Source organism: Dinoponera quadriceps, unplaced genomic scaffold (assembly GCF_001313825.1).
Source record: "Dinoponera quadriceps isolate SergipeBrazil2010 unplaced genomic scaffold, ASM131382v1 scaffold5021, whole genome shotgun sequence".
Classification (NCBI taxonomy): domain Eukaryota; kingdom Metazoa; phylum Arthropoda; class Insecta; order Hymenoptera; family Formicidae; genus Dinoponera; species Dinoponera quadriceps.
Window position 1 is genome coordinate 403585 of NW_014560366.1, and position 26115 is coordinate 429699.

At 37.7% G+C, this 26115-nt stretch overlaps 9 protein-coding genes across 13 annotated transcripts; 4 read left to right on the forward strand and 5 right to left on the reverse strand.

The window, feature by feature from the left end:
• The first annotated feature begins 853 nt into the window (after nt 1–853).
• LOC106750739 (NADH dehydrogenase [ubiquinone] 1 alpha subcomplex subunit 2) lies at nt 854–1537 on the forward strand. Its single transcript, XM_014631269.1, has 3 exons — nt 854–1046; nt 1134–1240; nt 1375–1537. The coding sequence occupies exons 1-3, from the start codon at nt 964–966 to the stop codon at nt 1461–1463; spliced, it is 279 nt and encodes a 92-aa protein (XP_014486755.1). The 5' UTR covers nt 854–963; the 3' UTR covers nt 1464–1537.
• Nucleotides 1538–1572: 35 nt separating this feature from the next.
• On the reverse strand, nt 1573–3428 carry LOC106750738 (pseudouridine-5'-phosphatase). The gene is made up of 4 exons (XM_014631268.1): nt 3136–3428; nt 2770–2988; nt 2456–2688; nt 1573–2362 (listed from the first exon to the last, which is right to left on the reverse strand). The coding sequence occupies exons 1-4, from the start codon at nt 3191–3193 to the stop codon at nt 2183–2185; spliced, it is 690 nt and encodes a 229-aa protein (XP_014486754.1). The 5' UTR covers nt 3194–3428; the 3' UTR covers nt 1573–2182.
• A 337-nt stretch (nt 3429–3765) lies between these two features.
• LOC106750813 (zinc finger protein 773-like) lies at nt 3766–8133 on the reverse strand. 2 transcript variants are annotated; one of them, XM_014631409.1, is made up of 9 exons: nt 7213–8133; nt 6867–7067; nt 6533–6746; nt 6062–6326; nt 5757–5954; nt 5515–5682; nt 5239–5431; nt 4901–5155; nt 3766–4494 (listed from the first exon to the last, which is right to left on the reverse strand). In XM_014631409.1, exons 1-9 carry the CDS (start codon nt 7333–7335, stop codon nt 4249–4251), a joined length of 1863 nt encoding a protein of 620 aa, XP_014486895.1. In that variant the 5' UTR covers nt 7336–8133; the 3' UTR covers nt 3766–4248. The 2 variants fall into 2 exon arrangements, with proteins under 2 accessions (XP_014486895.1, XP_014486894.1); XM_014631408.1 differs by having other exon boundaries at nt 6533–7067.
• Nucleotides 8134–8614: 481 nt separating this feature from the next.
• LOC106750802 lies at nt 8615–15066 on the forward strand. Its single transcript, XM_014631392.1, has 5 exons — nt 8615–10075; nt 11193–11322; nt 13469–13648; nt 14050–14215; nt 14607–15066. The coding sequence occupies exons 2-5, from the start codon at nt 11211–11213 to the stop codon at nt 14806–14808; spliced, it is 660 nt and encodes a 219-aa protein (XP_014486878.1). The 5' UTR covers nt 8615–10075; nt 11193–11210; the 3' UTR covers nt 14809–15066.
• Nucleotides 15067–15413: 347 nt separating this feature from the next.
• LOC106750803 (peptidyl-prolyl cis-trans isomerase NIMA-interacting 4) lies at nt 15414–16876 on the reverse strand. Its single transcript, XM_014631393.1, has 4 exons — nt 16808–16876; nt 16351–16540; nt 15753–15872; nt 15414–15675 (listed from the first exon to the last, which is right to left on the reverse strand). Exons 2-4 carry the CDS (start codon nt 16450–16452, stop codon nt 15517–15519), a joined length of 381 nt encoding a protein of 126 aa, XP_014486879.1. The 5' UTR covers nt 16453–16540; nt 16808–16876; the 3' UTR covers nt 15414–15516.
• An 85-nt stretch (nt 16877–16961) lies between these two features.
• LOC106750800 (cystathionine beta-synthase) lies at nt 16962–20506 on the forward strand. Its single transcript, XM_014631391.1, has 7 exons — nt 16962–17076; nt 17387–17512; nt 18208–18317; nt 18418–18767; nt 18851–19104; nt 19336–19606; nt 19703–20506. The coding sequence occupies exons 2-7, from the start codon at nt 17436–17438 to the stop codon at nt 20132–20134; spliced, it is 1494 nt and encodes a 497-aa protein (XP_014486877.1). The 5' UTR covers nt 16962–17076; nt 17387–17435; the 3' UTR covers nt 20135–20506.
• Nucleotides 20507–20627: 121 nt separating this feature from the next.
• On the reverse strand, nt 20628–21628 carry LOC106750749 (trafficking protein particle complex subunit 6B). 2 transcript variants are annotated; one of them, XM_014631287.1, is made up of 3 exons: nt 21481–21628; nt 21235–21394; nt 20628–21090 (listed from the first exon to the last, which is right to left on the reverse strand). In XM_014631287.1, exons 2-3 carry the CDS (start codon nt 21358–21360, stop codon nt 20689–20691), a joined length of 528 nt encoding a protein of 175 aa, XP_014486773.1. In that variant the 5' UTR covers nt 21361–21394; nt 21481–21628; the 3' UTR covers nt 20628–20688. The 2 variants fall into 2 exon arrangements, with proteins under 2 accessions (XP_014486773.1, XP_014486772.1); XM_014631286.1 differs by having other exon boundaries at nt 21235–21628.
• Nucleotides 21629–21924: 296 nt separating this feature from the next.
• Nucleotides 21925–23666, forward strand: LOC106750812 (cyclin-dependent kinase 20). 3 transcript variants are annotated; one of them, XM_014631404.1, is made up of 5 exons: nt 21925–21970; nt 22041–22249; nt 22436–22624; nt 22874–23110; nt 23182–23666. In XM_014631404.1, the coding sequence occupies exons 2-5, from the start codon at nt 22064–22066 to the stop codon at nt 23635–23637; spliced, it is 1068 nt and encodes a 355-aa protein (XP_014486890.1). In that variant the 5' UTR covers nt 21925–21970; nt 22041–22063; the 3' UTR covers nt 23638–23666. The 3 variants fall into 3 exon arrangements, with proteins under 3 accessions (XP_014486890.1, XP_014486891.1, XP_014486892.1); XM_014631406.1 differs by lacking the exon at nt 21925–21970 and having other exon boundaries at nt 22064–22249; nt 23182–23409; nt 23482–23637; XM_014631405.1 differs by lacking the exon at nt 21925–21970 and having other exon boundaries at nt 22007–22249.
• An 8-nt stretch (nt 23667–23674) lies between these two features.
• LOC106750810 (39S ribosomal protein L37, mitochondrial) lies at nt 23675–25832 on the reverse strand. Its single transcript, XM_014631403.1, has 7 exons — nt 25707–25832; nt 25365–25562; nt 25061–25288; nt 24872–24991; nt 24692–24798; nt 24437–24619; nt 23675–24243 (listed from the first exon to the last, which is right to left on the reverse strand). The coding sequence occupies exons 2-7, from the start codon at nt 25538–25540 to the stop codon at nt 23822–23824; spliced, it is 1236 nt and encodes a 411-aa protein (XP_014486889.1). The 5' UTR covers nt 25541–25562; nt 25707–25832; the 3' UTR covers nt 23675–23821.
• Between the last annotated feature and the right edge of the window lie 283 nt (nt 25833–26115).

Below are 26115 nucleotides of genomic sequence, written 5' to 3' on the forward strand. Positions count from 1 at the left end.
GTGCTCCGTTTATTAATTTTATATTCAATTTTGACGCTCAACTTCAATCGTTCTCGTTCACACAGCGAGTGCAAAAAGGAAAGAGCCAAACGTACTATTTGTGATTCTAAATATAACGGATCGTGGAGTTTACGTAACAATCGAGAAATTAAAGGGAGGAAGAAATCGTCTCGATTTTTAACATCAAAACCAAAAATATGATTGGTAAGAATCAATTCCTACATGAAAGGACATTCCATTCCTTCGGCTTCGGCGTTAATTATTTTAAGGCGCATTAAAGACAAAATAAATCGGTAAAATAATTACTTCTATCTTAAGGCGATTAAAGAAAATAAATATGAAAAATATACGAGAGGAAAAAGAGCAAAAAAGCAATAGGAGCAAGAGAGAAAAAAATAACGATGCGTGTAGAAGAGTAAGACGCAGAAAATAATCGATCTGCAATTTTCCGTATTCACAAAAAGACGCTACTCTCCCGATACCTCTGATACGCTCGAAATGGTGTCCGAAAAATGACGCGAATTTAAAACGATACAAACGTAATATATACAGCAACGTGTAGTCGCATATTTAGTCTGACTTCACTTTTCATTTTGCAATTTCCAATTATCCCACTATTTACTAAGTAGGCGCTAGTATACTCATCTAATGCACGATGATGTCCTTCATTTTCGCGAAATTGCATTTCTTCCGTTACTCCATATTCGTTTCGTCTTATTGTTCGCAAACGCCGTGTTTGTCAAGGAGGGCGTCAGTGTACGGCGAAGATTTCGAAGTGTAACGTAAACTAGCGACACCAGTGAGATTATCAACTAACTTATCGACTACCAAACGAGGCAAGAAAGGAGCCCTGACGTTACCGACCATACTCGGCCATCTCTACCAAGCTGACCTAACCTCTGGGTCGTCGGTGAACTGTGATGAAAGCGATACATGTTCATCAAGATTTCTAACAATTGAAAGATGGCTACTGTGAAATTCGGGAAACACCTAAAAGAGCTGAGAATCCTACTGTGCCAAACGTCTAAATCTAGCCAAGGCGTTAGGTAAAGTGTAAACGACGACGGAAACGTTCTCCTACGTGTTCCACTACAGTTGCAACCTCGTCACTCTTATATGTGTGCATCTTCTAGAGACTTCATCGAGCAACAGTATGTATCGTTGAAGAAAAACAATCCGACGTTTCCCGTCTTGATCAGAGAATGCTCGTCGATCGAGCCGAAACTGTACGCGCGTTACGGTACGTAGAAATGAACGTCGCAATTGTATCTGCTGCCATCGTGCCACGATTTGAAAAAATCGTGATTTTCGTTTCGGGCTCTTGTCACTCGCCCAACGCTCGTTTATCTTCTTAAGGATAACTTGAATTTGCAGAGTACGGTGTAGAACGTTGCGTGACCTTGTCGAATCTAAGATCCGAGGATGTGTTTGGGAGGATTCTAGAGTTAGCATCCCAAAAATAGATGATAAATTATTGTGTCAATAAATATGTATCATATTGTGTGTATAGTGTTTTAATAAAATAGTTGCGTCGAAATTGAATCAGTTTTATTTGGGAAAGTTATTCTTGAGAAGTAAAAGTCACCCGATGAAAAAGTTCCGCCTCTTGTGCATACAATGCACGCTGGATATTCATGGATTACATAAGGTGACAAGCTGTTGGATTATACAAAGTGACTACTCTTTTCTGCTGAAAAATATTTGTATTTGTTTTTTTTCACTTTTTATATACCTGCGATATTCAACGAGTTCAATTCAATGTGACTATTGTATATAAAATAATATTGAAGTAAGCTTCGTGAAACTAAGAACTCAATAGATATAAATGGAACTTAACACTTAATAAATATACGAGGGAGATCTTGTGACTTGTATAAGTGTTGCACCACCATGTAGATCCCATTATTTCTCCTATTTTAGGCAGTGACGATTCTTCCTTTGTGTATGAAAATATGTGTATCTTGAGAAGTAATACATCTTTGTTATTTTTCTGTAATGAAATCTATGTACATCAGTCAGATCTCCACCGGTGATGAGAAAAACCTGCCAGCAGGCTTCTGTTTTTTTTTTTCCTTTTATATATATATATTCCTCGCCGACATTTGATAATTTACTTGTTCGGGTTACATCCAATTGCGTCTAACTCATCTAGTGCCTTCTCCGCGAGCTAAGGCAGATAGTTTCATGCTACAAACGGAGGTAAACCAAAGCTCTCCGGTTTGAAGTCCTCCAGGCTCCCCAGGACTAGCGTAGCATCTTTCATGAGATGTTTAGGAAGTTGAGGATCTGGCACCATCACCACTTGCATCTTAGCAGCGACAGCAGCCTGCACTCCGTTCGGTGAATCTTCGAAGACCAGGCACTGCGATGTACACAAATAAACAGATAGATAAATTTGACTTAAAGAATTTGACTAGAGAGAGTGAGAGAGACATATTACTGATCTGAAACGAACCTTCGAAGGATCAGGGTTGTCGGGGAAACGTCTCGCAGCGATCAAAAATATGTCTGGACTTGGTTTCCCCTGAGACACCTCAGGATCAGAACCACCGTATACCTTGTGATCGAAGTAGTCAAATATATGCTTCCATCTCTGGGTCTTCAGATCGCTGCTCTCTTGACTCGAGCTTGTAGCCAGTGCGACAGGTATATTGTTTTCTTTCAGATGTCGCAGCAACCTCTCCACACCTACATATAACGTCCGTTGCATTAAAATCAGTCGTGGTATGATGCTAAATTGTGACCTTGCATTATACAACTTCGAATCACCTGGCATAAGGTTGCATTTGGGAAATAGTTCTTGATACAAAGTGGTAAGCTTGTCCTCAAACACTTGCGCTGTTATCGGCAGTTCCAGCATGTCTATTATAGTTTGCACAGCATCGGTACTCTTAAATCCCATAATTTGTGCCTTGTGCTGCCAAGTGTACGTTTTCCCATGTTCCTGAGTTACACTATTGTAGGCCACCGTGTACAGTGTTTCTGTGTCTGCGTACAAAGTAAAAAAAAAGTACTATCATCAAAGTCATTCTCCCGATCTCTGAATGAAACAGCAACATCTGTCGCAGAGAGCGAAACTTTAGTTAGCACGAAAAATTATATAAATGCTGTCTATGAATGAGAAAAAATCCTTACCCAATAACAAACCGTCCATGTCGAAAATGCAGTGAGTGACATTCTTGAAATTCATCATAACACGCGTCAATTATTTTCTCTTAGGTTATCTACGAATGTAAAACTAGTCACAGTTTTGTATCTTAAACAATCTGTTGGATAGCTTTGAAAACACAGATGTACCGCGAACCGTTTCGAAACCGTCACTGACTACTACGTGTCTTTTATCCCGCGATAAGATTACCGGAATATTCTTAACTTTGCAATCCGATTTCGTCATGTGCAGATAGATACGGTATTGAACGATCCAGAGGTCTCCCTACTACCTTGCTTCCTGGCATTAATCCTATATGAGTGAATTCGACCCTTTATCGTGTGTTCAATTCAATCGTCAGTTGGTGAAAAGAGTTCGGCTTGCTGCTTTTAAAATGTTTTATTCGTTAATAATATCGGCGCAAGATATTTGTGATATGCCATACCGTGTATAATAACTGTAGACTTTAAAATAAAAGAAAATGTTTCAGATGTATCATACATATATAATGAAGGGAAAAAAGGGTCTTCAGACAGTTAGATTGCGAATACAGATAATACACATAAATTAGAGTTACTTTATATATTTTTATTACAATCAAAAATCTCTGCATTTATGAAATATATTTCGTAATAAATGTAGCTAAACAAGTATATATGTATGTACAATTCAGATATAATATTACTAATAATGATGGATATAAAACGTAATATATGCTTATTTATATACTTAATTTTCTTATGGCTTTGTTCTATACAATAAATCGATATATTTGTATCCTATGTTTTCTAGTGCCTATGTTTTTGTGCCAATTTTCTTCCCTCCAGAGTTGAACAGGATATTTACAACTTTATTACGTTAGACGAAAGATTAAAATTCAACGAAATAATTGGCTAAATATGATAAACAGACATTTATTTCATTATTATGACTCCTGCTCTTTTCCGGTTCAGCAAATAAAACTTTTCTCCACCGAATCTCTGTATTTTTATCTCATTAACACGTACGAATAGCACGAATAATTTCCGGTCCTTCTGGTCTTTACTAATCAGCACAAAGACATAGTTGTCTTTACATAAGTTCAGCTCGAGTAAACAATTTTATCTATGCTGAATTAAATCATTTTCTGTGACATTGGAAATACTATATAAATTATACTGTATGTTCGTTGGCAGAAAGTTTTGCAGTGCGCTTGGTATTGTATTGAAATACGTATTTCGGTTCCTAAACACTGCTTCCTGAACGGTACCAGTGACATCAGTTGGAAAAGTTTGAATGGTGGTCGTTGGAATAGCTTGGATGACTATCGGCTGCGACGCCGAGGCGTGAGGAACTGCTTGTATCACCTACAGAAGTATAAGCATTAAAATATTGTCTTACTATCGAAAGCACATAAATTGTTAGGTGAAACAACTTCTAGATCTAGAATTTAGATTTACACACTTTTTCCATGGTATGACACTTTAAATTGAATTCTGTACAAGACTTATATTCTTAATAGACAAGTTTGGATAAATTAACTTTTTTTCTTTAAATTAAGTTAAAAGTTACTTAAGCAAAAGTTAATTAAAAGTTGAGTTAAAATTAAATGAACTTATTAAAGTTAACATTTAATCGTGTAAAGTTTGATTCGCAAATATTTACACGCAAATGTGATAAAATTTATAGTTCAAGCCCTCCCATTGGTTCACGCTAACTCAATTCTCCATCTCATTGTTATCAATATATAACAAGCGAATATTTGATATTTACTTGTACTGTGGTTGATTCTGCTTGAGGTACAGAGAGCGAGCCCTCTGCGGGAGGCTGCTGTATCTGAGGTGGTTGCGTTTGGTCTGTTGTCGGCTGTTGCAATTGCTGCTGATTGTTAACCAGATGCTTAGTGTGAGAGGTATTAATTCCATGTCGACGCTTCATGTGCTTGTTGTAGTTGGGCCAATTCGTGAAGTGATGTTGACACTCTAAACAGCTGTACGGACGCTCTCCGGTGTGTTGTCGCCTGTGCGTCTGCAAGACGCGGGAAGATTGTGTCAAATCAGGAGACGAGAGCACCACGTACGATTGGAAAATACGGTATATCACAGACTCACAGTCAATATCCCTTTGAAGCGAAAACACTTCCCGCAAAACTCGCAAGTGAACGGCATCGCGCCGGTATGAATCCTGTGATGCTCCCTCAAAGTCCCTTTTTCCCGGAAAGTTCTCCCGCAAACGGCACACTGATGCGGCTTGGCGCCGGTGTGGACTGTCGCGTGCTTTTTCAATTGCAGCTGCGTTTTGAAACTGTAATTTCATTGCGGTCTCGTTAATAATAATAATACGAACTATGAGAAACGTTAAGAAACTCCGGCACACTTTTGACTCACGCTTTCGGGCACTGGGTGCAACTGAACGGCTTGTCCGCCGAGTGAGTCAAGAAATGCGCTTCCAGGTTGCCTTTCTGTATGAAACTCTTGCCGCACTGATCGCACGTGAAGTTCCGGACGCCGGAATGAATACGTTTATGCGTAACGAGATTCGGTTTCGTGGAGAACCTGAAAGTTCCGCCGATTAGTACGCGGGCGTAAGAGACACGATCGTCCCGGGAGAAAGATTTCGTTCATTCGACCTCTTATCACACTGATCGCACGGGTATCTGTTCTTCACGGTGTCAGGTAGATGGCATCGATTGTGGATATAAAGGGCGCTTTGTTGCCTGAAAGCTTTGCCGCAGGTTTGGCACACGAACGGCCGTTCCTCGCTGTGGATCGTCTTGTGGGAGTCCAACACCTTTTTATGTACAAACGACTTCCCGCAATCTTCGCAGCTGAACGTAAATTAAATTAAACATCAAACGTGATCGTACGCGTATGATCGTACACTGTGAACTTTTTCGCACGACAACAACAGTGGTGTCGCACGAGTGATTCGTACCTAAACTTTGCTTTATTCTTGTGCCTCTTGACATGAGTGAGAAACCCATAATACTTATCGTAGACTTTACAACACTGCACACACATGTACTTGGCTTGTTGATTATGCACCGTTTCGTGGTGCTCCTCTAACGCTTCTAAGCTCGGCAATTTGTCATCGCAATCTGTGCACAGCCAAGGATATCTTTCTAAACCTTCCGTTTTTTTCTTTTGCTTCGCGCTCTCCACTGTCCGCGTCTCTATAACTTCTAATTTTGATTCTGCATCTATATTAGAAACATATGTTATATTAAAAATATTATATGCAGATGTTACATATCAGATTTACAATTCAGATCTATATGACTGCCAATTAGATATGCACAATAATTAAAACAAAAAAAAAATGTAAGAGGATAAAAACAGTATAAAAAAATATATTACAAAATAAAACATATCATTTATATCTTTTGTATACATTAAATTCTCTTACCAGGTATATAATTATCTACAATCTTCAAATTATTTTTCACAGTTCCATCACTCTGTTTCTTCCCCATCCTGGAGGATATGTGATGCTCAGTTTCCTCCATCTTTTGCATTTGGTTCTTCTTCTTCAACTTTTTCTTCGTTTGTTTGGGGGAGCTCTTCTTTATCTGTATCTTACACTTTTTCTGTTTCGCGCTGTCCTGCGTCTCCTGCGACACCTTTTGGAAATTTTCGTCCTTATATTCCTCAATGAAGTAAGAAGCATCTGAGGTGTTGACCGTCTCATTAATGAAATTGCCGGGCAACTGACACGCGACTATCTCTTCCCTGTTATTGACCTCATTCTTCGGGAACTCCACCGTCTCCTCCACGTAATCTATATTTGGTTCTATGGGTTGCGAATCGGACTTTGCCTCGATCAGCAGTTGTCTCAGCGACACCTGAGCTTGATTGGTCTTCTCGAAGAAATCACTGCATTGATTCAACAAAACACAGCAGTCTATGCAAACAGTGAGCGGCAAACCATCCGTTATTAGAACCTACGCACAATCACGACAATCGTTACTGTTATCAATCAATTAATGGCAATAATCCAAGGACAACTATCTCAGGGATACGTTCACACGGTAAGATAAAAACGGAGCTCTTCGGAGCAACCATCGTGGGTAGGAATTCCAGCTTTACCTGTATTTGCAGGCACTTGGCGATCTTGGCCTCGATCGCGAGCCTTTGGCCCTCGGCGTCGTAGATCCCGATAAGATTCTCCTTGGTCTCGGCGCATAGCCGGCAGAGTTCCGGCTCCGTCATCGTTCAATGCACGTGCGAGACGATGACCGTACGCGCGAGATCGTACGCCGCCACCGCGCGACGCATCGTGTTCCCTCGTCACACTGACGCCGGACGCCGCGACGATCGCGCGCGTATCATCGCGTCGTGCCGTTTTTAAACAAAAGAACTCGGCGGCTGACGCCAACCTGGACAGCGGACATGTTGTGTTCCTCTCGCTGTTTGCTTCGTTCGTTCCTTCCTTCTTTCGCTCGCTCGTTCGTCGACGGGAAATCACCGACCGAACGGCGGAATGTGACGGGAGACAGCTTGTTACTCCGACGAGCGCTGATCGATTACGACGGTGTCGATCGAGCGCGACGACTGCTCGCTCAACGGCCCGGCGAAAGACGCGCGTTACTACGATATCCCGTGGCGTTCCTCCAACGAAAACATGAATATTCGCCGTCGCGTTTGTTTGGAGAGAAAAAAAAGCAGCAGCACATTCCGCGAGCATACAGGACGCATGCGCGCCGTTGCACATGCCTGGGTCGGTATTGCGATCGCTCGTGCTTACCGACGGGTAATGTCAGACGCGATCGCGGAAATTGTCGCTCGAGAATCGAGCATGGATCGCGTTGAATCGAAGGTACGATATTTAAGAAGCATGAATTTTTGCTATTTTTTCCCCATAAGTGAATTACTGAATCAGTTGGCTTCGTTGCAGTGGAGATTTGTAACTTTTAGTAAGATGAAAGTACGGATGTTCATTTTTACGTAGAAATTAATTTAAATGAATTCACACAGAGCGATTCCGCACACATAAACTACAAGAATGCAACAAACTTACTGGTATACTATTGAAAAATATTAAAAAACAATAATATACTAGTCATTTTTTCGTATTCCCTGATGGAACATCAGGGAAAATATAAAAGAAATAAAAAAATATAGTAAGTACTACGAAAAAGTAAAATGAAAGTTATTTAAAAATGACAGAATATATATATATATAAATAAGTCATAATTTTCCTTATGAAATGTAATATAATACTGTGCAATATAAGAGAAGTTAAAATATATTGTTGAAAAGTAATAAAAAATTTTGAAATATTAGATATAAAATTTATTAAACATAACTGAAAGCTGCGTAACTTTTTTCAACAAAAATTGCTGAAATATCGATGAAAATAATTTTTTTATTAAAATATTGATGAAATTATTTATAATGAAATGAGTCAATTGAGAGAGATTTTCAAGTACATTTTCATTAAATAAAATATTTCCATCGGGGTTTTTGTAATTTATTTCCATACGAGAACGTTCTTCAGATATTTATTCATTAGATAAATTTATCCGAAAGTGGAACAACCCGGCCCGAAGTGTCTAATTTTAATCAGGAAACAAAATCTAGCTAGCCGAATATTTATAAAACGAGAGTTAATAAAACGCAATTTCTTCAGAATGCGAAATTCTCAGAGTTCAAGAATACGAAGACCATTTTCGCAGATGTATCGACTTGCATTTGTTTCGCAAAACGATGAAAAAAGCCAGAAATCGCCATGGCCTGTTTAAAATTCCGCAAGCGTGTTAGCGAAAGTTCGCATTTTCTCACTGTGTCAAATGCAATCGACAGGCCGTCTTAAACAAACATGCACATATGCTCACCCTGAACGCGCCGTTAATTTATTTCGCATACACGCGCATATTACAGAATATATATTTTCCACAAATTTTTGACGCACCAGTATTTCAATTTCCATGTTTTCGCGTATTCTCCTTTCACTTGCGTCAACAGAAATTTGAGTCTTCGCGTTTCCCGTAAGAGTACATTGAACTTAACGGAAAGATATTTCTTTGAATCTGTGGAAAGCTGTTTAAGAACGACAAATCAATAAATGAACGAACGAGAAACTTACTCGCAGACATAAAATCGCATCTTCCGGCAACGAAAAGTCAGTCGACCTTACGATGATTACGTCAAAGCTCATTGTCAACACGAAGCAACGTTTTCGACATTTCCTAGAAAATCCTCATGGTCCCGTGGAATATCGAAGACTCGCTGAGGTATATTTAATCAGTCGCTCATTAACAGGAGAAAATCGAAAGCAGTCTCCCGAGTGAAGTGCGTTTTAGAAAATGATACGAGACGCGAAGAGTCCCGAAACCGATGTAACATTCGGCCGTGTCGAATACCCTTCGACGTCCCAGTTCTCTTTCCGTCGCTGCAGGTGATTACTTTATTCATTATAACATTGAACGTTTATTTAAAGGATATTTAACCACCGATACACGACGATTTTCTACTTTCCTGTTCACGCAATCGTCGGCCGCATGGCAAACGCGAGAAAGTTTTTTTTTCTTCTAACGTCGTTTGACAAAGTTGCAGGAGGCGCGCCGCATTTTTCAAAGAAAAGGTGCGCACACGATTTTAGTGTGTTGTTCTCGAGTGTCATCGTGGAACGGCTCGGTGCTTGGAGGATGACGCTCATCGCAGACAAAAGGGGAAGGGAACGTTCGTCGTCTGCATGAAACGACCGACGGGCGTCGAAGTCTCCGCGCGGACGCCCGTCGAAAACGCCGTCCACCGAGTGGTAAAAGTATTGACACGATATGTCCTCGTTGTGTATATATAGGGGTACCTGCCAAGAAGGCACTACAGTTCTTTAGCGAGCGTCTGCAGGACGGTGCCGCAGCGAATAGCTGTCCTTTCGAGGCTTTTCTCTCTGGGGAACTTAAAGATCGCAATCGGGGAAGCACTCTGCTGCGTTTCGTTGATCAGGTAAACAATTGTAGCGGCTGAATTAGAATTGTGCGATTAATAGCGAATTCGATCGTCCGCGCTACACCGGATAGGTGCATGCTAAAGATTGTTATATATAAAACACACACAATTATAGTTATACATTATTATTATATAATAATTATATATTATATATTATAATTAAGTAAAAAAAGATGTACACATTTTAAATGATTAAATGCCTAACGATATTATCACGTTATTTAGCGGCATATACGTTAATTATTTCTATATCTTTGTCAAAGTTATTTACTTATGTTATGCCATTGTATTTGGATATTTTATGTATACACGGCAAAAAATAGTCTCAAATCAATGATAGATATTCTTATATATAAGCAAGAATATTATAATCCTCTCAGAAGATATATAGTCTTGTTTTGATTGAATTTGTATTAATGCAAGTATTACTTGCACTCAGTTTAAGACTAAAAATCTTCTAAAAATATTATAATATTATTATTATAATATTATATATATAAGAATATCTATCGCTGATTTAAGACTATTTTTTTCTGTCTAGCAATCCTTAATGTGAACCAATCCAGTGTAATGCGGGTGATTGAATTCGCTATAAGATTGCATTACGTTCACCGGAAAAGCTATTGGTAACTAGCCTAATTAAAGTTACGAGACTTATGAGAAATATTAATTGATTAAAATTCCAACCTTTCGCGATTAAAATTCCTGACATTCCTTTTTCTACATGTCATCTGCATTCTGCAATGCAGAGTTATTAAAGAGAAATGTTATAAGCGCGGTTGTGATTATATTATAATATTATTTGTGACAAACGCACGGCGAAATAAGAAAAAAACTTACCATTCGTGAAGTAAGGCCGGGCGCAGAGTATCACCCTGTATAACGTTGAAATCGTGGAACCGGTTTGGGGAGAGTCACTTTTTTAAGAGTTCGGGTATTTAAACACACACACGCACACATACACACACTTACAACAAAGAAGAATGGTTAACGAGTAATCAGGGACGAAAGAGAGACGAACTTTTCCCAATTAAAGCAAATCGCGCTCATTATTATACGTGATTATACTTGATCGCACGACGCTAATCCGGCATTTCACTTTTGCTCAACGCAGGCGAGAAGAAGAAAGAAAATGATAGCGCTCGTGATTTTTGGTACTCTCGTGGCACTGTCTTCCGCCCAATTTCAACCGCAACCCAGCGGGCGGATTCTGGAGTCCCCGATACCGGCACTTTGCGCGCAAAGTAAGTTTCACCTTTCTGTACCTGCACTTTTATCATCGCATACTCAGACCACATGAATGTCCAAAAAATGACAAGACTCCCAAAGTCGTTTTAAATTTTTACAATGTGACTTAAACCTATTTTTTGTAACTTTGTATCTTGATGCGGATATTTTCATTAGAGAAAATCTTGATATTTAAAGCCCGGTTTTTTTATTTTCTGGTTAATTTGTAGTTTAGACCTTTTCCCTGATGATGACATAAAAATTATATTTTCCTATTCATGCTTAATCTTATTAAACTTTAAAAGTTATCACTAGAAAACCATCATTTAATGATTAACCATGAACAGAAAAAAACGCAATTTTTACGTTATCATCAGATAAAGTCCGAACTACAAGTTAACCACAAGTTAAAATGAAAAATCAGGCCTGATCCAGTAAGCAAAAAACGTTAAATCAATCTTCTGAAACATTGATTTTATGTACATTTTATAAACATCTCAGCATAACATTTTATAAATGTTTTTAAACTGTCACCTGATAATATAATATCATATACACTATGATTTTAATATTCCTAAATATTCCTAAATATTAAAATCATAGTGTAGAAATATTATTTTTAATGTTTGGGTCAAATATTGTTAACAATGACGTTGTATACAACATTAACTACATATTTGAAACCGTTATACCATGTTACAAAATATCACAACGTTGCGTTAATGATTTCTTGCTCACTGGGAAGAGTTAAAGTACAGGCTGAGCATAAACCATCTAGTTCCGATACGCAACGTTAATTGCTTTTCGGCTGATGGGTGAAAATTTACTATCGTTATCAGAGCGTTTCTTGCAAATCGATCAGTCGTTTATCGTTAGTCATATTATTGGAATCTTCTTGCTGAATGGGTCTTTCGCATGGAATAAATAAGGTATTCCCGATATTTCCGGGAACGCGAGAGAGAGAGTCTTCTCATTTTCCACGACAGTTAAACATTCGAGGGGTCCACGAACTAGAGAAAGTAGTTTCCAATATTTGTTATTAGAGGCGTCGCGAGCTCACGGATTCCTCTTCCCTCTGTTTCCCCGCTTCCTGCTTCTCCTCCTTCTGTCAATAAGACCTCGAGCCCGTTGTTTACCGTCGCCGTTGCGCGCTCCGAGCCATATCCTTCATCCACGTAGCGCATCTTCGTGTTGATATCTGTGCTAATTATATGTGACCGCCGTACACTTTATCTTCCTTTTGACAGCGCGCTCGTTATAGAAAGTGTGACGATGACACCGTCGAGTGTAACTCGAACGCAATTTGAATTGGAAATACTCGGGTCGTCGTCGTCAGAAGTAGTACGGAATGTCGGATGGCACTTTCACATTCATCATTTTCGGCTAATCTGGTTACCCATATTGTCGGAACGGTGATAATAAATCAGAGCTATTAATTCGTCAATAAATCGTTTATCGACTCGATCTTGATACCGGGCAAGGATTACTCCACAGTTATCGCAGGAACGGGTCAACAACCCGGACAACATAATATCTAAAGTCGAGGTATAAGACGTCTTAAAGACGTCTTTAAAACGTTAGGACATTAGACATCTTAAAGATGTCTTTAAGCTCCCGATTTTAGACATTATATTGTCTCGGAAGTCAATCTTTCAAAGAAGTGAAACGAGAAAATGTACTGAACCAGCAGAATAGCAAAAGTATCAGAGCAGAGTAAATCGGTGTTCTTCGAGCATTAGGCGAGAACCAATTCGACGTAAAATTCAATCGCCGGAACATTGATGAGCTTTCAGTCTTCAGGAACAGGGGACGTGCGGGGGACCGGTAGGTTCCTCATTAACCATTCATTAGGTGTAGCCCGCCGGTACGTTCCACACACCTTTCTCATGAAGAGAACTTTCTTTTTCTTTATTTGGAAAGTGACGTTACGATCGGCATACGGCGCGGGCGTCAATGTCTAGGTCGTGACTGTGGTCGCTCCGGGGTCGCCGTGACTGACACTAATTTTGCAACTTTCACTTTGCTCGTTTCACGCGGGCTCTTCCCGGATAAATCTTCCGCGCCCAAAGATATTCATGAAGAAACTACTGTTAGTCGGCCGTACCGCTCGACCACTCGTGCCCTTTTGACTCGTCTCATCTTCTAATCTCGGCTCTTCGGCAGGGACCATCCACCAGCGGTTCAACGGGAAGGGCTATTACTTCTCGTGGGCCGACTCGAGGACGAACGGGCAGGAGGTGGACTGGCTGACCGGCAGGAACTTCTGCAGGCAACGCTGCATGGACCTGGTTTCCCTGGAGACCTCCGCCGAGAACGAGTTCATCAAGAGCCGCATCGTTCAAAGTACCTCACATTCCGCCGAGATCGTTGGTCTCCTCTTTACGGCTCAACTGGCTGTACTAGTCGGGAAATTTACATACACATCGGAGCGCATGAACAAGATTTTCACGCTTCGCTGTGCGTGAATTCCTTCAACCAGTGCGACCGGTTCAGCCTATGAAGAACGGACCACGTGGGTGATGCGCCCTGTGTGCGCCGAGAGGAGACAATCGGTCCTTTTCTTTTTGTCTAAACTGGCCGCACTAGCTCGAGAAATTTACAATACAATTTACATACAGATTGAAGTGTGTGAAGAGCGAAATTTTCACGCGCTTCGGTGTGCGCAAATTTCTGAAAACTAGCGCAGTCAGTCCAGCGGAAAAGAGCGGATCAAAAAGATGGTAATGCGAGCGTTCTACTTGCAGACAAGGTGAAGTATATCTGGACCTCTGGCCGCCTCTGTGACTTCAAAGGCTGCGACCGAACAGATCTGCAGCCTCTCCACATCAACGGCTGGTTCTGGACCGCTGAGTTGCAGAAGCTCGCTCCCACTAACGATCGCAACCAAAACGACTGGTCGGAGAGCGGCGGGTGAGCCATATTATTTACAATATTCACGTCCACAGAATACACCGGTCTGTAATCACGTGGGTGATCGCAATGCCGGTATTGTACACGTCTCGCCTCCTCGCTGAGTCACGCGAGTATTTTCTTTTGGGATCAAGGATATCGAGAGGCTGCGATTAAATCTGTTCTGTCCGATCACCTACGGTGGCCCCTATCGCTTTCTGCTCTGTAATCAGCGACTACTGTAGCTATTGTCAATAGTCAAGGTCCGGAACTCCTCTTCGTATGCATATTAGGGCTCGTTGGCGCGATACAAAGCGATGGGGACAATGATAATGCGCGTGCACCGATTCATCCTAATGATAGATACAAGAGCTGTTCCCTTCATGGATGCAATATGCGTGTTTTTGTCTAGCATCGGCAAGCCGCAGCCGGACAATCGCGAGGCCATTCAGGGCGGCGCGCCTGAGAATTGCCTGGCAGTTCTCAATCAATTTTACAATGACGGAGTGAACTGGCACGACGTGGCGTGCCATCACAAGAAACCGTGGGTCTGCGAGGATAACGAATCTCTGCTGAAATACGTCCGCTTCACCAATCCCAACATCCGCGTGTAAGCGAAAGATAGAAATTTTGGGGAAATTTCACCAGCCCTCGGTTTCCTGCCGAACAGTTTAAACACTCGCTAAGCTACACGGGAACGATTAAAAGCGCGTCTATGTGATGCGCCAGATAAGCGACTGAGTAGTATATATATATACATATATACGCTCTATAGAGTACCTTATTTATTATCGTTATTAATACCTCAATGTTCATCCAAGTGAAAGACGATTGCGCATAAATCATTAGATACCTTTTAAACAGGATTGTAAGCGTTTCTTGACACACATCAGAAAGTATCACTATTTATATTCATGGATTTCAACGTAAATAAACGAAAAATTATGTCATAATTTCAGAATTCTTAGAAGACTGCCGTGTAATTTATGAATAATTATGTAGAATTATATATACATTGTCATGAAATAATATATATTAATTGTACATTCCCAAATAGCAATAAATTTGTCAATAATAAATGTTGCGTTTTCCCTATGCATTTTCTCACTAACAAGAAAATCATATTACCTGCATAAAGTGATTCGCACATCATTTATGTGAAAGCTTATGATATATAAAACATCCATTTATTATTGAAAAAGTATAACTAAAATCTTAAGCCATTATCTCTGTATGATGTATCGTATATTCATATCTATTTACTTAAACAGATATATATGACTGTTCCACAAAAGTATTATATAAATCTGCTTTAAAAGAAATTACTTTTTACCTTCCACCATTATGATGTGATACCCAAACTTTGTTTTCACTGGTGGATCTGTATAAACTGGTGATGCCAAACTGGAAATTGGCAATGCAAAAGCAGCATCTTGAAACGGCCCTACCATGGAACCTCGTGTCATCCAACCGAGATCACCCTTCAAACAACAGATAGAATAAAAAATTCCGAATAAAGTTATTTATTAATAAAATATTTTCAATATATCTGTATTACCCCAGATCTGGCTTTGTCCTCACTGTACGTTGTTGCGACTTCATTGAATTTCTGACCAGCCTTCAATTTCTCCAACGCCTCCAATATCTTTGATTGTTTCTCACACAAGATATGTCTGACCTGTAGAAAAGATATAATATATTTGCAATAATTGTATAATATAAATTTGTATATGTATAGAAGAATATTTAGCTAAAGGATCTCTTTAGATTTAAAACAAAATATACTGAACTGATTCCTTTTGTGTGTAGATTTCGAAAGCTAAAATTATTGCTAGTCAGTAGGAAGTTTTTTGGCGAAATGGTGAGATAAAATACAATTGCATAATATCATACACAGGAGTTTGCAACAATGCATGTTTCTTGTGTACAGTTCGCTGACAGACTTTCTAACCTCCAAAACACATTAATATTCTTCCACCAAGTCTTTTTCTACTGACAAACAGTAATTTTAATATTCAGACATTTTCTCCATGTACAAAAACAAATCGGTCGACTATATTGTTATTAAAATCTAAGATGAGACCCTTAAACTAAACTCAAATTCAAGGTGAAGCTCTTAAGCTAAACTTTATTACAAAGTGTAACAAAGTGCTTACCTTGACCGAGGATCCTCCTTTCTTTTCTGCTTTCCCACTACCATCCTCCGAGGATTTACCTTTGTTACTTTTTGCGGTACCGGCATTCTTTTTCGGCGGCATGCTCGTGCATGTAATTTTAGGTTATCTTCGTGTTTACAAAACCAGATCTCTCTCTCTCTCTCTTTCAATACAGGATGAATTCAAAGTCCTATTAAAATATTCGCAAACGTATTCAGCACCTCAAAATACTCGAACACGAATAAGAATTCTTACTTATAAATTAATTATAATATTACCAAATTTCTAATTACTTATTAAATATAATAAACTAAGTAAAACTAATTACTTATTAAATATAATAGAAATATTTTAAAAAATCATATATAATACATAAATAAATACCAAGAGGTTTTTTAAATACATTCAAATTATGTTTAGAAACGTTCAAAGAAATAAATATTATATTAAAAGGTACCCTTTTTCTTACGAATTTGACACTTCACTATAAGGTTCAATATGCATGCATACGCAAAAGCAGTCTGGCTGCATTCGAAGAGCGCGCTTTCAGTGCTCTTCTTTCTTTGTTTTATGTTTGATGTGCAATAAAGATAGAGTGACGTAATAGCGCTGATAGCACGTTCTCCGAATGCAAGCTAACAACACTTTGCTAGCAACAGATGTTAAGGATCAGGCCTATTCGCGATACTGATATCGGCTTGAATAGTTGACACGTGTCCGTCGAAGGTTTCGTACATTACTTTTCTTTATCTTATATTTCGTTATATTTCGAACCCGATACTTTGCGGTAAAATGTTTTTGTCCAATAAAAATCGGTGTCCCAAATTCTAGAACTTTATACATTATTCAAACACATTCCATGACTGAACAATTCCATTCAAATCCCATTGTTTTAAATATTAAAAGTGTTAAACGATTGCAAATAAGAAACGTAGTTAATTAGCAAGTTGGAAGTTTACGCTCGCAAGATTCATTTATCGTTATCATTTCAGTATTGTCTTCAATTATTTGAAACTTAATTGTTTATTTATTACAGCTAAAGGTATTATTTGAGTGACAATAGAACAAAACTTGCAATAATCAATATGTCACTACCAAATAGACAATCAAAGTGCACATGGAAGGCTAACGAAGGAAATTCACCACATATGAGAAGAACAGAGTAAGTTTATTATAACTGAAAAATTTATATAGTATAATTTATCATTATATGTTCTTGTTATTTTGTTACATAATGTGTACATTTAATACTATAATCATATTTATTGAATTGTGCGATAAGTTCCTGAATTTAGTTGATATATTTGATCAAATTCAAAAATATATAAACTAATCTGATCCAAGAGTTCACTGAGTACTTGATGAACAATTAATTGTGATGATAATGTAATAAGTCTGTGTGAATTCTTATAAATAGAAAGTTTTTCAATAATATGATATACTAATAATATGAAAATTCACCAGTAAAGAATACATATTGCTGAACTGGTTCTCTTTCATTTATTACTGTTATCACTTCAATGTTATGAAAAACAGAAGAAATAAAAAGCATTGCGCAAGATATTGGTGCAAACTAGGATATACTGAATGTACATTGATCCAAATAAGTTTGAAACTGATATCAGCTATCGTGAGATGAGCTTTATCACCAACACACAATGTGTTTGCAGTAGTAGTTCTTGGGCTTATTAAATTCATACACAAAAATTATACCCAGACAACATAATGTCTAAAATAAGACATCTTAAAGACTGCTGTTTGAGTATATTCTATATTTTCTCGATTTCACATATGTTATATAAATATATATATAATTAAAAAATATAATTGCGCCAATCACAGTTTCTTACTTTTTAGGATACCAGATCGTAAGAAGATATTGCCTAATATTTTAGACACAATAGGTCAGACGCCTCTTATTCGACTTAACCGCATTCCTAAATCGTACGGGATTAAGTGTAAAATATGTTAGTAAAGAGACTCTTGTTTTTATATTACGTGTGTAGTTTAGAGACAGAAAAGATGGCACAGCTTCATTGTTAATTTCTATTGTCTTTCTACGTATAGATGTAAAGTGTGAATTCTTCAATCCTGGGGGCTCCGTTAAAGATCGAATAGCACACAGAATGATTGAAGATGCGGAAGAAGAGGGACTGATAAAGCCAGGGTATACATTGATCGAACCAACCAGCGGCAATACCGGAATCGGCCTGGCAATGGCTGCAGCAGTTAAAGGCTACAAATGCATTATCGTGATGCCACAGAAAATGTCGAACGAAAAAGTCTCTGTATTACGCGCTCTTGGTGCGCAAATAGTGAGAACGCCGACCGAAGCACATTGGAGCAGTGAAGAAAGTCATATCAGTGTCGCTCAGAAATTATGCAAGGAGACACCCAATAGTATAATCTTGGATCAGGTAGTATTTTCCTCTTGATCTCGATCTTTATTCTATTATCGAACGATCGCTCCTAAAATTGAATATCTCCATTGTAAATGTAGTACACCAACGCTGGAAATCCCTTAGCCCATTATGACGGGACTGCGACAGAAATTTTCGAGCAGTGTGACGGAAAGGTGGACTATGTGGTGGTCGGCGCTGGCACTGGTGGAACAATAACCGGAATCGGACGTAAACTGAAGGAACTGTTGCCCAGTGTAGAAATCATCGGCGTAGATCCTAAAGGCAGTATTTTGGCGCTTCCAGAGGAATTAAATGAGAGTGACGTGGACTTTTATGAAGTAGAGGGAATTGGGTATATGTTAAATGTTGATATTTATAATAAAATAATAAAACGGTCTGTGCAGTTATCGTTTTATTTTTTTTACGGTACTTTGAAAATATAAATGCATTACGTTCAGAAAATTTGTGAAGAATGCTGCTGGTACATACGTGTACCACTTACCATTAAAGGATTAAATTAAATTCTAAATTGAAATTAAATTAAATTTAAAATTAAGGTAAACTTGTATATACCTCTTTTCAGATACGACTTCATACCCACGGTTTTAAGTCGTGACGTAGTTGACAAATGGTTGAAATCGGAGGACCACGAATCACTGAACGCGGCGCGAGAATTAATTAGTCAGGAAGGACTATTGTGCGGTGCCAGTAGCGGTGCAGCGCTTTCGGCTGCCTTAAAGATCGCCAAGGATTTACCCGCTGATAAACGTATGGTTGTTCTTTTACCAGATGGCGTACGCAATTATATGACCAAATTTGTATCGGACCAGTGGATGAAGGAAAGGAACTTTTTGGTAAAACAACACATCTTATCACATCTAAGATATTTATGCTACAAATTATTGCGGATATTATTGCAAATACGTTGTTAAACCACGATCTCTCCTCAGCCGTCAGAACCTCCTTCAATAGAGCAAGAGTGGTGGTGGAATTTACCAGTATCGAAATTAACGTTAACTAAAGTTGTGCTTCCGAAGGAGATTACATGCCATAAGGCTGTGGAAGTTTTTTCGCAAAACAATATACAATTAATGTTGGTAACCAATGACGATACACAGAAGCACGTGGTAGGTGTTATTTCGTCGGACGTGCTTCTGTCCAAGTTGATCTCAGGTGAGGCACTTCGCACAGATCTAGCCGAAAAAGTTATGAATAAGGAGTTTAAAAAGGTCTCAACCTCGTCGACTCTGGGCAAGCTATTTCACATTCTCGAAACTAATTCTTATGTAGTTGTAGTAGAGGACGACAATGTATTAGTCGGACTTGCCGTTCTAAGTAACATTTACAAGTTCATAACTAGCTCAGAACTAGCTCAGTTGTGAATTGACAACGTAGAAAATGGCATTATGTAAAATATGTCCATCTTGGCATGTTCGATCAAAAGAAAAATTGCATGTATCTTGATATGAAAGAAACTAAATGTTCGTGGATCATTGATTTGAATCTATAATTAAGAATCTACCTAAGGAATAGTACGATTTTAATCTATTTCTCTAATGTATGTAGCTTTTTCTAATCTATCCTACAACACTTACATATTTTTAAGTACCTAAGTTTTACTTTTAAGCAATATAATAATTTACAATGTAAGAGTAGGAGTGGAGAGAAGATGCATTCCAGATAAAACCGTTACAAATAAAATACATATAGGATAAGGGAATTTATAGTTTGCAATAAATATATTAGTTACGAGATCTTGATAGAATTTTGTCCTGTGTGTTGTGAAACTAAAGCAGCAAATATATATATATATATGTACACACACACACACACACCTCTTTTATTTTTTTATATAGAAATTTGATACATATACCTTTAATATATTTTTGTATCTCCCTTTATACACTTCAAGTTATAATAAAATTCAACATAAATATTAAATCCTCTGAACTTGAACATGAAATTTGCAACTTGGTAATGTAGTAGTCTCTGCAGTAACGGTACTAATAATACCAAGATTAGCTAAACTTCCTCTGAGAAGACCGCACGTGAAAGCTAGTAAACGAGGGCTTTCCTTGAGATACTGCTTGCTATTGCTTGTGCCGACTTTATCTAATAACCTAAAAGCATTGTCTTGCAACACGTATACTCCATGATGATTGGTCCTCAAATTGTCAATCTGCTTGTGATACAAGCTGGACCAAAAATCCGTGCAGATAAACTTGATCATGTCCAATTCATCCTTAAATCTGCTCCATTCTCTTGTTAATCGTTCAATAATCCGATATCCAACGCTGAATCCCATCCATTCTAATCGAGATAGTTCCTCCTCGCCTTCCTACAAAAAGAAATATTTTTAACCAAGAAATTTCTTATGACCAATAAATTGAAATGTCACACGGAACACAAGCAGCTACTTATTTTTAACTATATATTAAATTTAAGTAAATATATGATTTAATAAAATATACGTATTACTTACTGCAGTGTTGGACGATTTGGTCAGAACATAATTGACCAATTCGGCATGCAAGTACTCAAAGAGACACTCGTCGGCTTCCCCAGTTGCATTAGGATTTGCTTTGGAATCAATTATCTGTTGCTTCATTTTCTCAATCGATGTGTGTACGTTATCATATACTCTATAAAATTGTGTATAGTCTCCCTACGCGTATCTGCTTTCCAAATAAACGTAACTCCTAATATACATTTATTTGATGAAACATACCATGAAGCACAGAAATGCGATAACCAACTTCGCTGGTTCGAATTGCTAATTTAGACGATTTTAAATTAACTTATCGCTATCCTCGCATCCGACCATAGTGACATACACAACAAACTGCATCATGATGTATCGTGTGACAAGAGATGACATCTGTGACAGAGTTGGACATTTTACTTGCACATGCGCCGTAACGAGCGCGATTACGTGATAATGTAGTGTACCATATTGGTAACTATGGAAACTGTAAAGCACGCTCATCCATGATACAAAAATCACAGTAATTAGAAGTTAGTAATAAATATGTGCGAGACAAAGAAGACAATTTTGTGTCTCTTACTTTTTACTAAAATATTCTAAATGTGTGTAGAAATATATGTAATTCATAATATTTTCATCACAATTATTTTATATAATTTGTGAACAAATAAATAATAAATAATAATTAAAAATAATAATTGAACATATACAAGGCAGGCATTGTGTCACATATGTGTGTATTATCATACATTGCTATTATCATCATCAGTATCATTATTACTGTATGTTTATAATATTTATAGAATGTAAATACTTACTGTAAAACATGGATAAATATGTCATCAACGGACAAATCGGCGAAGGAGCGCAAGGTCTGGTTTTGAAGGCACACGACACGCTTAGGGATCGAGAAGTAGCCCTAAAAAAAATCTTGATCAAAAGAATCGAGGATGGCTTACCCGTGTCGATTATACGCGAAGTAAAAAGTTTACAACAGTTGAAACATCCTTACGTGAGTCTCTTTACTCTTCCTGTCTCTGCAGTAAACCAAGATTGTATTTAAAAATACCGTCTCCAAAGAGGCACTTCCTCTCTTTGAATTATATGCTTAAAAAAATTATTATGTCTCTTGATTCATTGATTATTACAAATATCAATTTAATAAAATCTGTACATTTTTGTATTGATTTATTTGCAGGTTGTCGAATTGTTAGATGCTTTCCCAAATAGTTTAGACTTTGTGATGGTTTTCGAATATATGCCAACAGGCTTATGGGAAATATTGAAGGATACCGACATGACATTGACGTTGTCACAGATCAAAACTTATATGAAAATGTTGCTGGAGGGTATAGCATACATACACGGGAAGAATATAATACACAGGGTATAATAACATACATAATTACTCCTACAATTTAATCAGGGCACAATTGACAAGCTCATTTCTAAATGAAATGAAAATGAAATTCTGAAAAAAAAAGAAACAAATTTTATATGAAAAAAATAAATTTGTTAGTAATTGTTAACAGCCTTGTGCAATCTACATTTTTTCAAAATATGGACTCGAGTCTGTTTGAAAATAAGCTCCTCAATTTCTCTCTCAATGTATAGGAAAGCTTGGATAACATTTTAGGACTTGAAGCCGGCGAATTTACTGATCAATGACAACGGTATCCTGAAGATCGCGGATTTCGGATTGAGCAGACTGATGTGGAAGGATGGTACGAAGCCGTATTCGCATCAGGTCGCTACACGATGGTACCGAGCACCGGAATTACTCTATGGTGCACGATATTACTCGGCCGCGATCGATATGTGGTCGATCGGTTGCATATTTGGCGAACTGTTAAACACTTCTCCGTTATTTCCGGTAAACATTCTGTTCAGTTGAAGTACAATTTATCAAACTTTTCGAACGTTCCATGACAAATGTAATTATAGGGTGAGACTGATATTGAACAACTGGCTATAGTTTTGAAATTCTTGGGCTCTCCCACGTCAGAATCCTGGCCGGAATTAACAACATTGCCGGATTACAACAAGATTACATTTCCTTATCACAAGGCGGCGACGTGGGAAAGTATTATTCAGGACGCACAACCAGAAGCTATTGACCTAATCAGGCAGATCTTGATTTACAATTCGTCACAACGTCTGACGGCTAATCAGGTGGTTATACACCATTTATCTTCTCTTAACGCAAACAAGACTTGTAACTTCGTTCATCGATTTATCACGCAGGCATTGTGTCACATATACTTTTACTCGAGACCCTATCCGTCACTGAGGAATCTGATGAAACCACCGCAGGATCATCGTCTACGTGTGAAATCGAAAGAAATCAATCCGAACGTGCAAGCGAGCACACTCTTCGAGAACCTCTTAAGCATCGTTTAACGTATATTTGTCATAATATATCAACTGTATACATTCGTACAGATGTAATTCTTTCTCTGTATTTTCAAAGAGATTAGACAAAATTGAACCTTCTGCTTTCGATCTACATAAATATCTTGTACAGAAAGGATAAATAATTTTGTAATCTTGCTCGAATTAACAGATACTTTTATGTTTTGTCGCTTCAACTACCGTTTCTGTAAAATGCGAGTATCCTTCTAAACACTTTTGGATTGTAGTTCTCGATTACTGGTCTGCCGTTATCATAATTAGCTTGGTAGAAGAGGGTTAAAGGCGGCATAGTGCACCAGAAATTCTTCGTACTGCTGTCGTTGGCATCCAACGAATTAAGTTGGTACGTGAAAAAGTGATAATGCTTTCCATCCGTGTGAATGCATTGCACAGTGACAGGCTCTGGCAATTTCTTCACAGATGGCCCGAATCTCTGACGTGCGCAAGCTGCCGCCACAGTGTAGGACTTGAGCATGGCACGACCAATAACCTGATCCTTCTTCACAGCCAACTCCGTCAGATTTTTAACTTCCTCCGGGTCGAAGTGCACGAAAATGGTGTGAACGTTTATCCAAGCTGACGTTGCACTGACAGCTGTTGGAATTAATATTGTAACAATGATCTCTTCTTATATTTCATCTCTCTGATTATTATATAATAATATATTAATAAAAGATGCACATATATATATATATATATATATATATATATATTCAGTTATATATCATATATTTTTTTTAGTAATAATATATAACTGAATTATATGAACAAAGCACATTAAACTTACGATATAAGTCCCCAATTTTATAGAAGTTTGTTTTGTCAAAACTGATGGTGTGATGCATGGGATAGATACTTGGAAGATCAGTCTCTATGTCGTTAATAGAACTTTCTATTGGTTTCAAAGGATCTGCCGACATGATCATCACGTCAGACCTTAGAATAAATTGAATGAGATCCGATTCTTTATCTGTAAAATATACTTGAATAGTTAGCTATGTAATATAGCATTTGGATATTTTTAGATCTATAAATGAATTACCCAAGTCTAATTTTGTAATTGCATCATACAACACGCATCGTTTCCGCGCTATATGTGGACCAGATAAAAATTCGCAAAGTTGTACGAATTTCTGAGACATATTTTGCCTAGAAAAATAAACGTATAAAATCTATATTATACATTTAAAAAATACGTATTTAATTCTTTTATCTTACTAACATTTTCCTCGCGTTGGTTATGCCATAACTTCTGGGAAACACCCATGCAGGTCTATTAGGATCTTTCCTTTTTGGTAACTTCTCTTGATGAGCATCATATATGTTTGAAGTGCAAATTGCTCTAAAATCACCAAGAAAAATATAAGATACAATTTAACTAGAAGTTTTAAATATATAATGCTTTACGTACCTTTTTACTATATCGTCTGTGTATTCTGGGAGATCAGGCACAAGCAAATTTTCAATATGACTCATAGAATTATCTGACAAACATACAGTATTTGTCAATATTTGTGCTTGAGAAACTCCTTCTTGTAAAACATTATGGTCTTTAAATGTCAGACATGCTTTGGCTTTCCAATCAGGATGTGTCTCGTCAAATATAACTTTTGGTGCAAATTGAGGTTCCAATGTAATCCTGATATCACATATAATTTGTATTGTGTTGAATGCATATGTTATGCTATGTGAAAGGTATTATTAGCAAACAATACCTTGGAAATATTTTTTTTGGCACCAATACTTCCAAAGGATCTTTTACTTGAATTCCCAATGTCGACAAGTATTCCTCTGCTCTAGTAATTCTAATCTTGCGCTCATGCTTTGAATGCCATATCTTTCTAATCATTCTACCTAGATGTTGTTTGAACAATACCTGTGTAAACTTCATTGTGTGTGTGCGTGTGCTTGATCTAAAATGAATAAATAATAATGTGTGAAATATAGTGAGAAATTGAAGGTTATGTTCCTTAATAGAGAAATGTTCTGTCAATGCACATTAATTACTAAACAATTTGATAAGTTAAATATTATTCAACATAATACACATAACTTACATCAAGAAAAGATAATAAAATCAAACAGAATAATCTTTCATTCCGTTATATGTCCAATATATGTTCATTCAATACATTTTCTACACATACCGAGTCCAATCTCTTCGGTCTTGTTCTTTTTAGTTGGCCATGTCCTACATAGGTATAGTAAGCTTTAAGTTTTAAGAACTTAACCAATCCCAGTCGATTATTCTCCTCATATTTGACTGTAATTGATTCATTTCTTAAGGCTTAAGGCTTAAATTTTCATTATAAACCTCGTTTAAAGCCCGTATCAGACTCCTGATTAGAGATTGAGATTAAATTGAAATTTGACCAATCAGTGCAAAGTTCACTAAATTTCACTAAATTTAAATTCAGTTAATTTAGCACTGATTGGCCAAATTCAATTCAATCACAATCCCCAATT